Source organism: Chiroxiphia lanceolata, chromosome 8 (assembly GCF_009829145.1).
Source record: "Chiroxiphia lanceolata isolate bChiLan1 chromosome 8, bChiLan1.pri, whole genome shotgun sequence".
NCBI classification, from domain to species: Eukaryota; Metazoa; Chordata; class Aves; order Passeriformes; family Pipridae; genus Chiroxiphia; species Chiroxiphia lanceolata.
The window spans coordinates 15643580-15657164 of NC_045644.1; the positions used below are offsets into that span (position 1 = coordinate 15643580).

At 34.6% G+C, this 13585-nt stretch overlaps 1 protein-coding gene across 5 annotated transcripts in view; it reads left to right on the forward strand.

The window, feature by feature from the left end:
- The window catches only part of KNDC1 (kinase non-catalytic C-lobe domain containing 1), a 59791-nt gene extending 50225 nt beyond the window's left edge, over window positions 1-9566 (forward strand). For 4 of the 5 annotated variants that reach the window (XM_032694863.1, XM_032694864.1, XM_032694865.1 and 1 more), the window contains 10 exons: window positions 976-1089; window positions 1502-1649; window positions 1866-2045; window positions 3161-3352; window positions 3666-3748; window positions 4918-5068; window positions 5491-5613; window positions 5716-5775; window positions 6405-6562; window positions 6799-9566. In XM_032694863.1, the coding sequence (XP_032550754.1) occupies window positions 976-1089; window positions 1502-1649; window positions 1866-2045; window positions 3161-3352; window positions 3666-3748; window positions 4918-5068; window positions 5491-5613; window positions 5716-5775; window positions 6405-6562; window positions 6799-7030 (1441 nt within the window). In that variant the 3' untranslated portion in view covers window positions 7031-9566. Of the gene's footprint in view, window positions 1-975; window positions 1090-1501; window positions 1650-1865; window positions 2046-3160; window positions 3353-3665; window positions 3749-4917; window positions 5069-5490; window positions 5614-5715; window positions 5776-6404; window positions 6563-6798 lie in introns of those variants that run through there. The other variant, XM_032694868.1, reaches the window with a different exon arrangement.
- The last annotated feature ends 4019 nt before the right edge of the window (window positions 9567-13585 follow it).

Consider the following 13585-nt stretch of genomic DNA (forward strand, 5'->3'; position numbering starts at 1 on the left):
TACTGCCAGCAGTACAATTCTTCAGATCATATAATTTGGTAATTATTATTAATAGGGTCTGAATGTGAAAATGTTTAGGTTCTGTTCCACAGGTGATTGTGCCAATAATCAGTCCTTGGCATTGATCAAGACAGAGGCTTATCTCAGGGCTTAAATGGGGACAAAGCTGTCTTTCAACCAGGCTAAGGGCAGTGTTGTATTAAGGTACCTGAGCTGTAATGGTATGAAGGATGGAAATTGCCAGAGGCTCCATCAAACTTGCGCTGCTGTAGAGGGACCAAATTCCTCTCAGCTACTTATCCCAGCTCATCCTGACTCTGAGATCCAGTTACTTACCCTGAGTGCAGTTTTTCCTGGTATATTTCCATATATTTTGCACAAAGTGAAGAAAATACTTTGGAATCAGAGCTTTCACATTCATCAAACCCATCTTTCATGATGAGCTGTAAGCCAGCAGAGAAACAGGACAATTAACCTGTGTTAAGACCTTGAGAGTGTGTGTATTTAAAAAAAATATCCTCATTTTTAATGTTAATAAATATATTCTGTTGTTAAAGTAAATAGTCCTCTAATTAGAGCTACTGGGAATATTTTCTTGCTTAATGTACCTACTTTTTATGATGTTATTATAATAAAAAATGTTAAAGCAACATCATGTGAGATGATAGAAAAAAGAAAATTAAATATGTTCTTTTATAATATTTAGATTGTAACTGTTGTTAATAATGGAAATGTCAAAGTGGTTATTCACAAAATTGAAAGTAGAGAAACTCTTTATAAAACAAATTATGCTTTCAGTGTTGGCAATCACAGTCTTTGATGTGTAAAAATTAATAATGAAAGATCAAAGTTTTATGAAAAACTTGAAAATTTAAAATGCCTATTGATATTTTGAGTATTTTTTGCTGTTGCTGTCCTCTAATGCAAAAAGACAATGTGTTCTGGCTTGTCTGAGGTTTTTCTTGTGCTTTACAGAAATGCCTTTTTAGAAGGTTATGTACAGCAGTTTCTCTACACATTTCGCTATTTCTGCACACAAGAAGAGTTTTTGCAGTTTCTTCTTGATAGAATCAGCAGCACTTTATCCAGGTACAGTAAATTCCCATGAAAAATATTATCAAAGCACAGTTGAGTTTCCACCAATAACAAATAGCTGTTTCTCAAAAGTCCTACTTATTTAAAATGAATTTTTATGTTTGTTTTTTTAAGACTCTCTTGACAAGTGAGAGTGAAATTAGAGCAAGAGCTGCATTTGACAATGTGCTTACTTCTATTTTCTTCTGAATTCTGAGTCTTACTTTTATCAGTTACTTAGTAATGGGTAGTAAGTGGAACCACAGCTTTGTTTCTATAGAGCCAGGGATTCTAGAAACATGTAATCTAGGAATTTAAGATAGTACAGTCAATACCAAATAATACTTGTGGGGTTTTTCAACACTTATTTTTAAATTGCAATTGGATATCAATTTTGGTGTACTGAGTGCTTTTTTCTTCTCACCAGTGCAAGCCTGGATCCTTCCACATCACTTACCAAAATATGTAACCGCAGTTTCTACATCCTGCAGGCTTGGATTGAAGACTGCTATAGTGTAGACTTTGCAACAAATACTGGTCTTCTGTGTACCCTAAAAGAATTTATTTCTTCCAAGGTAAGTCAGAATTTCAGTAGTTGCTTTCAGAAAAAAAAAATTAATATCAGTTTTGGTATGTGTAAGTAACAAACTGTCCTAAGTACGATTAAAGTAAATAAAAGAAAATAATGCTATCTTTGACAGTCATGTTCAGTGTGTCTTCAGTGTTGTGGCTTGCTTATGATTTATGGGAAATCGAGTTCAGTATTCTGTTAACCTATTTGGCATTTCCAGGTCGCTTCATTAAATGGCTATGGTGAGAGATTGTTGTCATTGCTTGAGGATGCTTCTGCCAGGAAAAGTGGCAGTGCTGATCAGTGCTCCAGCATGGACAAATGTGAAGAGGAAGGTGAGGAGGGCAGAAAAACATTACATTCCCTATGTAAAAAGCTCTCAGAAGACGTTTCCAGAAAGGTATGTCTTTTCTTCAGATTGCAGTGTATGGAGCACATTTCCATATATTATGTTGTGACAAAACCAGAAGTATCCAACTTAGAGTCCAGACCACGCATTCGCTAAAAATTATGTATGTGTATTTTAAATTTTCTTTTGAAGATATCTAAGGCCCAAACAGTTTTGTAACTGTGAAAATAATCTTAAGACTTAATTACTGACAGCTATTTCAGCAATAGTAAATCAGATAATCAAGATTTTGAGAATTGAACTCTTCATTCTTGACACTAGCATGTGACATAGTTACTAGGAAACCTTTACCCCCTTGTCAAACATTAATGTTTTTTATTAGACATAGGTCTTTGTAAGATTATAAATGCAGGAAAGCATCAGGAGCTGAGAGGTTTCCTGCTAGAATTTCAAAGCTTGTAGCAAGAACTTGTCTGAACTTCTGTCTGTATTTACTATTTTATACAGTGTGCTAGAGTCCTAGAAGCCAGAATATACTGTAGGCTTTTCCTGAAAACAGATCTCTTCATGGACTGACCAAAATAACATGTGGAAGTCAAATGTATCAACAATGTGCCAGTTGAATTTAGAATCAGCCTCCTGATAAAAGTGCAGAATTCCATTGGGTATACTGTGGATTCAGCCAAAAAAGGGCAAGCAACAAGAGAAACATAGACATTTCTTATTGTCACTACATCATAATGATACTGGAAGACAGAAGAAGGGAAAAGAATGGAAAACCAAGTATTTCCTGCAAAGGAATGTTTGATTCTAAGCAAAATGGATACAAGAAATAATAAAAAGTAAAATATAGAGAACTTTAGAATATAAAACATTTTATGACAACAAGCTTGAATACACAGTGGTTTGTTTTAAATGCTGATTGTTGATTGAGATCTGGCAACCTCCTGCTCAGACTCATCAACTGTGCATATTATATTAGCTTAAAATAGCAATGTTGAGTAAACCACTTAGTGCTGATCTAACCTTGAAGATTAGCTGAAGAGTTCTGCATCTGCAGAGGTGCTTCACTTAACAAAACATTCCTGAAAGTTACATCAAGGGGAGACATAGTGTTTGTTTTAGAGAAGTTGCATCCTTGCATTTATTTTTTTTTTTTTCTACAGAACTTTTACTGGAAACTATCCAAAGGTGTGGGACCAATTGCACAATATCAGAGAGAGCGACTGCACACTAGTTCACCCGTTTCGCCAAAGCCCTGCAATTTAACAGAAGCTAAAGGGGATGCAGTGGAACCATATCTCTTAACAGAGTACAGTGCACAACAGCTTTGTTGGCAGCTGACATTACTGCAGCAGGTACAGAGGTCTAGGTTTATTTGGAAATAATACCTGTCTTCTTACTTTGCACTCGGCTTTCTTTCTCTGTCATTTCCCAACTGTGTTTCAGGCTTATTTCATACTATTTTATAAGACTTTGAATTAAAATAATCCATTTTCCCCATGAAATCTCTACAGTAAAATTTAGAGTGACTAATGCTATTCTTAGGCTGTGATCCCTCTCAAAAATTTATGAAGGTGGGGTGGGAGGGGGACACAGTCTGTCATGTTTATCCCCGAGCATTTTAAAAGAAAGACCTAACAGCATATATATCTTGCACTTTTTCTTTAGGAAGTATTTCTTAAGTGTCATCCAGTACACTTTCTAAATTCAAGAGCACTTGGTGTTAAAGACAAATGTGTTGCTGTGCAAAAGTAAGTTGCTTAACTGCCCTTCTATTCTGTTGCTGTACAATAACTTACCATGCTACACTTTTAATTCAGCCAGAAAGAGAGAACCATTTTAAATACTTAGTATTTAGAATACTTGTATGTGGAAGGTCACATTTGCAAGGTGATTTCTTTGAAATCTAAATCAGCTCAGCCCAAAATACTTCTAAAGACTTGTGTTGGGGTGTTGCTTCAAAGATTTCATTTTTTGTCAGGGAAAAATGTAATGGATTCTGAAATAGGATCCTTGATCATGCATGTGTGTATGTATATAAAATCTCAAAAGACAGTTATGGTCTCATAGAACAGCTGAGGTTGAAAGACACCTCTCAAGATCATGTATTTCAACCACCCTGCAAGGTCAGCTAGACCAAGTTGCCCAGGATTGTGTGCAGCTGGAATGTGAATGGAGACTGCAGCTTCTCTGTGCAGTGTTCATTATGTACTGTTACATAAATGAGTTATCAGTATTCAAACATAAGTAAGAATTTTCCTGTAGTTGCTAGAATGATTACCAACGTATTTAAATTGCTTGCTCATCAGTAATTATTGTTTTCATCCAGCCACATGGACTTCATTATTTTTTATTATGATCTACTTCTTTCATACACAGTGGATTCAGCTAGCTTCTAATTATTACTTGTTAATTGGACTACCTGTAGTAGCCTTTTGTGTCTAAAGAGAGGGAATGAACTTCTAAAGCAACTCATCTTTTACAGATTATTCGATGCCCAGGCTCAATCAACTGGTTTATACAGATTTTGGGGTTCAGCCATGGGAAACAATGTGATGCCACTAGGGATCAGGCTTGATTTCTTATGTGGCTGCAGTTTTTAGTGAGTTTGGATTCCTGGCTGTTACTTTGTGTCAGATTGGATGGGTTTTTTTATTCACTAAGGAATGGCGAAGGTGTATTTATGTATAAAAATGTATACTGCATGTGCTTATTTTTTTATCAGATCTAATTATCTTGTAATTATAAGGAAGAAAAAGTAACATGGCTTACTATGTACATTACAAAATACAAAAAGACTCCAAGCAATGCAAATTTATTTTAAATTGTTAGAAGTTGGCCTCTTCACAATCAAGATTTTCTTTAAAAATCCAATATCAACATGAATTCTTTTTGCTTTTTTTTCCCATATTCTCCATAGGGCAGTTTCTACTGAGGCAGTTTCACTTAAAGTCTGTAATCTGTTTCTGTCGAAGTGCATACAAGACCAGTATCTTCTGCAATTATTAAGAAATGCAGACAATATCAGCACCTGGGTTGCTGCTGAAATTGTAACATGTCACACAACTAAGGTTTGTCATTGTTTATTATTAACTTTTAAATGGTTATTTATTTTTTATTATATATGTGTTGTTGTGCAGCAAAGCTACAAGAAATACTCTGAAATACACCTGTGAGTGGGCACTTAACAATTTGTATTGTTGTCACAAAGAAGGTCTTGGATGTTTTCTAGTAGCAGATGTCAAAAACTAATAGAATGTAAGAAATGGGTTTTCTTAGGAGAATACATGTCATACTTTATCAAGGACATCTGGGTTACAAAAAAGGAAAAACTTTGTGTTGCAGGGAATTGTTACTACAGTCAACAATTTTGATAAATTGTAAAAGAAAATGCATCTCTTCTTCCTTCTCATTTAATTTTATTATGTAGATTTACTATGTATATTTAGTATATATTTATGTGTATATAGTGTACTTTAATTTTTTTTTTCAGCGGCAGGTGAACTTGCTGTCAAAATTTCTTCTTATAGCAAAATGCTGCTACGAACAAAGAAATTTTGCCACTGCAATGCAAATCCTAGCAGGCTTGGAAAATCTTATTGTACGACAGTTACCAGTAAGTCTGGGACTCTGTTCTGTAACTACTTTGCTTAATATAATCTTACTCCAATATGGACATTAATGTGAAAAACAAATTTTATTTTTTTTTTATTGTAAGGCCTGGAAAATTTTACCTGCAAAAGTAGCTGAGATAATGGAGGAACTCAAAGCTGTTGAGGTATAGTATAAAGTCTTTAATGTAAAAATACTTCTTTGGGGTTGGAGAAGATGCAAGATCTGCTTAAATGGGTGCCTTTGCAGAATGAATACCACAATTATTACTTTGTATTATGAAGAAGATTTTAACTTGCTTTAAGTCTTTTTTAGTCTTCATTCAAGGGTTTACATAAATTTTAATCTCAGGATTTCTGTAACCTTTGTCCTGTGGGACTAAAAATCAAAGACATTTCAAAGGAAACTGAAACATTAGATACACTAGATATGCATTAGAAGATTTCTGCAGGAGCTTTGTGGCTGTGATCTGTTCTGAAAAGTCTTAAACGTTTATTTTATCACAGGCATTCTCTTATTGACCTATAGAATTTTGAATCATGGAGTGAAGTTTTAAAATGCAATTTTGGCTGAAATTTAGAGCAATTAAAATAATGTATGAAGTATCTTTTGATTAAAGTTGCTTTCTTTATTTGTGTACTTCAAAAAGTTTACCACCAGATTAATTTATGGTGTTGTCTTCAATGCCAAAAGTTAATGTTCAAGACAAATAAATAGGTGTTAAATACATGGAGAACCTGTAAAGCTTTCACTGATACTTAATGTGAGATTTATCTGTGTGCATTTTGAAACTAGGTGTTTTTAAAAAGTGACAGCTTATGCTTGATGGAAGGAGACAGATTCAAAACTCTTCCAACAATTCCATCAGCCCATGTTTTGGCTATGCACGTCCAACAGCTTGAAACTGGAGGATTTACAATGACAAATGGAGCTCACAAGTGGACTAAACTTAGGTAATTATTTTAATTATGTGTAGGTCACCTAACTTTTTTTATTAGAGTGTTGTCTAATGGGATAATGAGAGCTAATGCAGCGTTTCACAAGTTCAGTCATTTGAACATCTAACTAAAAGTACCTATAATATAGAAGAAAATGCTCAGAGCTTTTGAAAGTTTGCTTTTTTGGTTTATGCTTTTGTTTTTATCATCACCAAAACAAACTAATCTTTTTTACCATATTCTCTTATAAGAAATATTGCAAAAGTTGTGAGCCAAGTTCATGCGTTTCAAGAGAATCCTTATACATATACACCAGATTTCAAGCTGCAGTCTTACCTCAGACAAAGAATAACTCGTTTTAAAGATGCAGACATTTCTGCCTTGGCAGCTGACAACTGTGCCAACTTCCACCAGATACCAGCAGAAAAACATTCTCGAAAAATTCAGGACACACTGCGCAGGATGAAAGCAACATTTCAGTAATTATTTATGTTTCGTCTGTTCTATTCCAAGTCTTGACTGTAAAACTGGATTAAGTTGACTTCATCTACTGGACCAATTCCCAAGAAAATGCTTAAGAGAAGTGACTTAAAATACCGTCTCAAGTTGAAATTATTATATTTCTTAACATGGAATTATGAAATGCTGACTAATCAGATTTGAATCACTGGCACCACGATGGCAGATCAGAAGAATAAAAATAGACATAAAAGTAAAGAGAGAGTATAGGTGAAAAGGAGTATTACTTTTGTCACTGTTCTTTAGCATAAATAAATAATTAGCCTGAAAACAAGTATCTAAAAAATACTGTGAAAATAAGTTAAAATTACACTTCTGTTGCAAAGTTGGACCAGGAGAGTTCAGAGTATAGTTCATTAAATGTTGAATATATTTTTATATAGACATAGTACAATTATATCCTGCCACCGCGTGCATTTAATTCATGGACACAGATCCTCTGTTATTCATTGACTGTTGGTGTGTCTTGCTTTTATGTTGAGTATTATGAAAACTACTGACTTAAATAATTGACTGTCTATTTCTTGAAGCATACTAAGGAAGGAGAAGAATGCTATCCTTCAACTTTTTTCGTTTGTTTGTTTGACTTTAATGTCATTAGACTAACCTATTTCCAAATGAAAGTAAGATCTGAATCCAAGTAATACCAGTTTGTTGCTCTGCTTCTGCACTCATGGCATTGTGAAGACAGTAAATGTGAAATTGTTTTTTTAATCTGTATTTGGCGTAAGAGTCACTTTGCCAATTTGTGTACGTCTGTATGTGTGCACATTTGACTATGGCTTTTGCTTCTGAGGTTGCTTTTGTAGTTGCAGCACTCCAGCAGCATTTAATAGAAGATAACTGTGTGAAATTTGGATCTGCAACTTGTAAAACTTTGGTGCTAACCTAGTCATAGAGCTTGTAAGACCTTCTAAATGGCAATGAAATGGGTTGCTATTGCAAAAAAATTTGTTGAGCTACCCAGGTTTCTGCAGAGCCAAAATGTTAAGGCTACAAATTGGTTGCAAATACAAGTATTTCTACCAGAGGGAACAATGGTAATGTTGAAAGAGAGGTAGGGAAGGGCAAAAAACAACAAAAAACCCTCCAAAATAAGCACTGTCCTGAGAGTGATTTGCATAGAACTGTGTTTAAAAACTGAAAAAGAAAATGTTTTCAGAGATGGGCAGATATGAACTAAGTGTCTTGTCATGTGTTAGTGATGGAGAAGCATAACAATATTAGAAATGGGAATGTGCACATGTCTAGTATTTTGCAAATTGTACTGTTGTATTTGACAGAAGTGCATGTGCACATGTTAAATTGTAGCTTTCTCAGTGTGTAAGAGGAAAGCATCTCCTTTTCTCTTGTCAATAACAGCAATATATACATCACAGGCCTCTCTCATCTTTCTGAGTATGCCAATACTTTCCATTAGATACCTCAGTTACTTTGCCATACTAATACAATAATACTGACTTTTGTCTCTTATTTGTTTAAATACCGGAGATCTCAGTCCTCAACGGGGTTTTCTTGTGTTTGTTCTACTTTTAATATGATTTATTTTGTTATTTATCATACGTAGGTTTAGCATGTCATTAATAACAGTGTTCTAACTTACCCTTAAGGAAGTAAATTGTGTTACTATTTCTCTAAAAATTGCCAAATGTGCAATCATTTAATCTTTATCTCCTATCTTTATATAATACAGTGATTTAAGAATGTCAATGATAACCTTATTTCCAGACATATTTCATATATTTTATCTATGTGCATTTATTTTAAATAATTGTTTTTATTAGTAATTACTTGGTTTTCTCTGAATTAAACATTACTACTCACTTAAAGCCACGCCTTGCCTTTGAAAGACAGTGAAATTTTAAGTAGCGTAAGCTTTACTAATGTAAAGAACTCCACAAAACTTGCATCACATGATCTTAATAAATGCATTTTATATAGTTACCAGTCAGCCTGTTGAAATTGCTTTTGTGGATTTTCTTACCATTTACATTTTGCACTCATGAGAATTAATTCATATATTTCTTACAGTTTTTATCAGGATATAAAGCATACTATTTGTATATCTACAAAATATTATGTTTGTTCCATGACAATAACTGGTGCTGTACAAGAATTTGAAAATCATCTCATATCTTCCATGTAACGCTTTGGTGTATCAGACCTTATATTGCTATTAATGCATAGTATTGAGTTATGGTACTACTTTGGGGTATTCCCATCCATCAGACGTTTTAGATTTTGTATTTAGGCACCACCCCACAACAACAACAGCAACAAATATAAATAGCTATTGGGGAAAAAAAAAATCACTCCTTTACAAGGAAACTCATTTATTTTTGTCCATGAACACTGGTGTATGCACATCTTGTATGACACAGATTTCAGATTAAAGTTATAAAGTTACATCTAGCATATAACTGTACTGCTTATTTATGACTAACAAGTAGTAAGGGTTGGACTAAAGTTTTCTCTCTTTGTGGGTAATGTCCTTTTAAAAGAAAAAACACAACAAAACATGTCAAAGAATAAGTTCAGTTCTACCTAATTGGCAAAATATTATTGGCATCAAGTAATTGTATTGCATAAATTGTATGCAGTCTGGCCCCATGCTTCCATTCCAATACAAAACTAGAATTTTGGGGGAAAAAAATGGAATTTGTTCTTTAAGCCAGAATTGCCACCACCTATCTTAGCTCTTCTTCATTTTTTCCACATTTCCCTGATCCTGTTTTTGTGCTTATTTTTTGAACAGTGACACATGGAGTTCTGAAATGAAGTCTGCTCCTTGGGAATCTTCCCAGTTGTTCTGTGTATTGGTGCTCTTTGTGTGTCCCTTTGCAGGTGTCTGTCCCCAGGATCCCTTGGGTTTTCTGCCAGAGAGCTGGAAAGTGTGTCCTAGTTATACTAGCTCCATTTGAAATCAGGTTTCCAGCTCTAACACCTCCAGAAGCCTGCCAGGAAACAGGGATGAATTAATTTGGATCCTATGAATTATTCTGTTGAATCCCAAACAAAGAAGCTGGGAAATCAACTCGGGTTCATGATTCTGACAAATTTCTTTCTGTGGAAAACTTCCAACCACTTCTAGACTTTGCTTTATGTATTGGATTGGTTTCATAAGCATTGCTGAGACTCATCACTTCTGTGAGTACTGTATGTGATTTTCAAAGATTTAATACTTAAGGAAATCTCTTTGTTAATTAAAAAAATAAATAAATAAGCTACAGTTTGAAAGCAGGAGAAGCCAACAATTTTTCAGTGTTAAACATATGGTTGACTGTTTCAATCCTTGATATTCTGATGAGGGAAAGAGTGCAGATAGACTGTTTTTTCTCCCTCATAAATACAATCCAAAGCATAACCTTGTTTAAATTCCACGTTGTGTTCTGTTTAGAGCTAGCTTTTCCTTTTTTCTTTTTCCTGAAAGTCTTTTTTTCTCAGAACTTGCTTTATAAATAATTACTTTTAAATGATGTTGAGCTTTGAAGGACCCTCAAAGCATTGGAAATTCAGACTTGAACAATATTTGAAAACTAAAGTCCTGTAAATCAAGCTTAATTGAGTGGTCATCTTTGGGATTTGCCTTATTAACAGATATTCTTCACCTATAAATGTTTTTGCCTTCATTAATTTACTATAAATGCAAGAAATTTTCAGATAGTCATTTTAACACTGCCTCCCACTACAATTTGCGTTATAAAAGTGGTTTGGTTTTTTTTTCCCCCAAGAGATCTTGTAATAATTTTAAGTACCAATAAATTACTAATTTGTGGTGGAATATTCCATTGGGGGGGTTTATGTGATTTCATATCCTGATAACCCTCTAAAGTACATGTGAGAATGAACAATTTCACCTTTCAAGTTTCTACTTAAAAATTCCTGCAGCAAAAAGTTTGAAGAACATTTTAATGTGACTGGTTTTAATCTGTCAGTGAGTGACAACAACCCCTGTAAGATTAGAAACTTTAATTTGCAGAATTGTCTCCTCTCCCTTTGCAGAGAGAGAAGCTCTTTAGTTCCTTCTGTGTTTGAAGGCGGCTTTTAGCTATTATGTGAAGGTTCTTTGTAAACGATCTGAAAGTATTGCAGGACAGCTTCAGCCTGGCATTATTTTAGTGTGCAGCTTAAAATAATAGTGATAGTTCAGTGTCTCACATGCAAGTGGAATTGGCACTTGCCACGTTACATCAGGCCATTGCAGTAATCTAGTCTAGGATCTGGTCTTTGCATCATTCTATTTATTCTTTTTTAGTCTGATGTAAATGATGCTTTTGTAACTTGCCTAAAAGGCAGGAGTTTAATTATTGTCTTGTAAACCTGTCCTGTGTCTTAGCTGTAAGATTATTTAATTTAATTCTTATTCCTGTGCTAAGGTTGGTCTCATTCTGATGTTGACATTATGTAGGTTTCATACATAGTGGATTTAGACACTAAAATAGATACTGTGTTTTAAACTGGTAGAATTCAGTTCAGAGTACTGGACAATTTGAGCTGCTGTTACCAGAGAGACATAATTTGGAAAGCTTGACTGGGCATGGGTGAGCCTAAGCATCACAGTCATAATTAAAATCTCTGCAAATAGATGTTTATTTGTTGTCATATCTGATAAAACTCATAAACAGTAACAGGAGTAAATTATTCACCTAAGTAGCAGATACTCAATACTTTTTTTTTTTTTTCTGCAAACAAGGTAGTAGAACAGGTCTAGGAAAAAAAAAGAAGGTGCTTAAATGACATCCACCTTTTTTTGGATAACAACAGAATAGCTGACAGTGGCTTGTTACAAAAATGCAGGGTTGTGTCCAGTAAAGGCCTGAAGAGGTCTGCCTGCATTTGGAATTACTTCATGCCTTTATTAACATGCTCTGGTTTGTGTGGACCTCTGCAGGCAAGCTTAAGAATGTGATTAAAATTTCAAATTATCTCGACAACTTGGAATAATGACACACAATAAAATAAGGCATGTTACACAGATATCTACAAAATTCTGGGATAATCAGCTGCACAAACATAGACTAGGATTACTCGGTTTTTTTGTGGAAAAGGGAGGGTAAAGAATAAAGTCACTTATACTGGAGAAGCAGTGTCTTGATATCCTCTTCAGGTATCTCCTAATTCTCTGTTTCCTGATGCAAGGAAGGGAAAGGGCAAAGGACTTGAAAATAAAAGGCTGAAAAAGGACAGATGACTCCTGAGATGAGTATATAGATCCACACACATTAGCAAAGTAACTTTTCTCCACAGAGGTAAACTGCAGGTCAAAGGTTGAATGATTCTGTTAAAGATGATCCGTTGGGATACAAAATCCCCTGAATTAGTTTATTTAAATAAAAGATAATTGACCAAAAGACTGAAATCTAGAGAAGGATGTGGGGAACTCAATAGATTGCCAAACACATAAGGTGAGATAGCTGATGAAATACTGAATATCTTAGGCTGCATTTAAAATTGCAAGGATGATGTATTTTGAAGTGTACAAATAGTCCCTGATTCTTTGTTTCTCCAGACCAGTGGACATACTGAATACACTGTGCTCACATCCCTACCCCTACCACCTGCTTATCCCTCTGATGGCAACCAGGATGTGATTTACTCTGAGCCTGGTGTGAGCACAGTTTAGATATAACTGTGTACATAAGCTAGTGCTGGAACCATGGGGAATAGTCTTACTATTTAAGATTTTACAGTGTTTAATAGTTAAACTAGTTGAAAATCTGAATGTGGAAAGCAACCAAGATGAAAGTTACCATGAGACAACAAGAGTTCATGATTCAAAGGGAAAGAAAGGGATGAAAGAAGCAGAATAATAACACTGAGCTTCAAAAGAGCAAACTTTAACAAACTCAAGGAATTGGTACATGAGGTCCTGGGGAAGGAACTGAATGGCAAAGAAAAATTAAAGAGAGATGAGAGTTTCTAAAAAGATATCTCTAAAACAGGCCATAATTTATGTATAACAACTGTCTATCCTCATGCAAAGGAAAGAAAACTGTGGCTGCATTAGGGACTCATCAATCACTTAAAAAAATATACTGAAAAAAAGTAGGAACAAGAAGGCTGCATTGTCAAGAACATATAAAAGAAGAGCACAGCAGGTTAGGAAGAAAACTGGACAGACAAAGCTTTTGTCAGCAAGGGAAAAGCAAAACAATTAAAATGAATTTTTAAATATTTTTCTGTTATTCAATAAGAACTCTCTGCTTACCGGGGGAGGTGAATAAGTATCAGATAGTGCAAAAGGCTGAAGTGCCTGCTGTTTCACTGCCCTACCCTCTGAACAATGCCTATCAAGATCAAAGTTAACCAGGACTACAGGTCAGAATGGGAGATTATCAAGCTAATTAGATGTATTAGAACATTAACTTCTGGTTAAATCTATTCTATAATAGTAAGGAGGAAAATTGAAATAATCTTGGAATTATTGTGTTTTTGATTGAGGAAGAATGAGTGAGTTCCAGGGAACCAGAAAATAATACTGTTTTTCAAAAGTGGGCAAGAGCCCAAGAATGAGTGGAA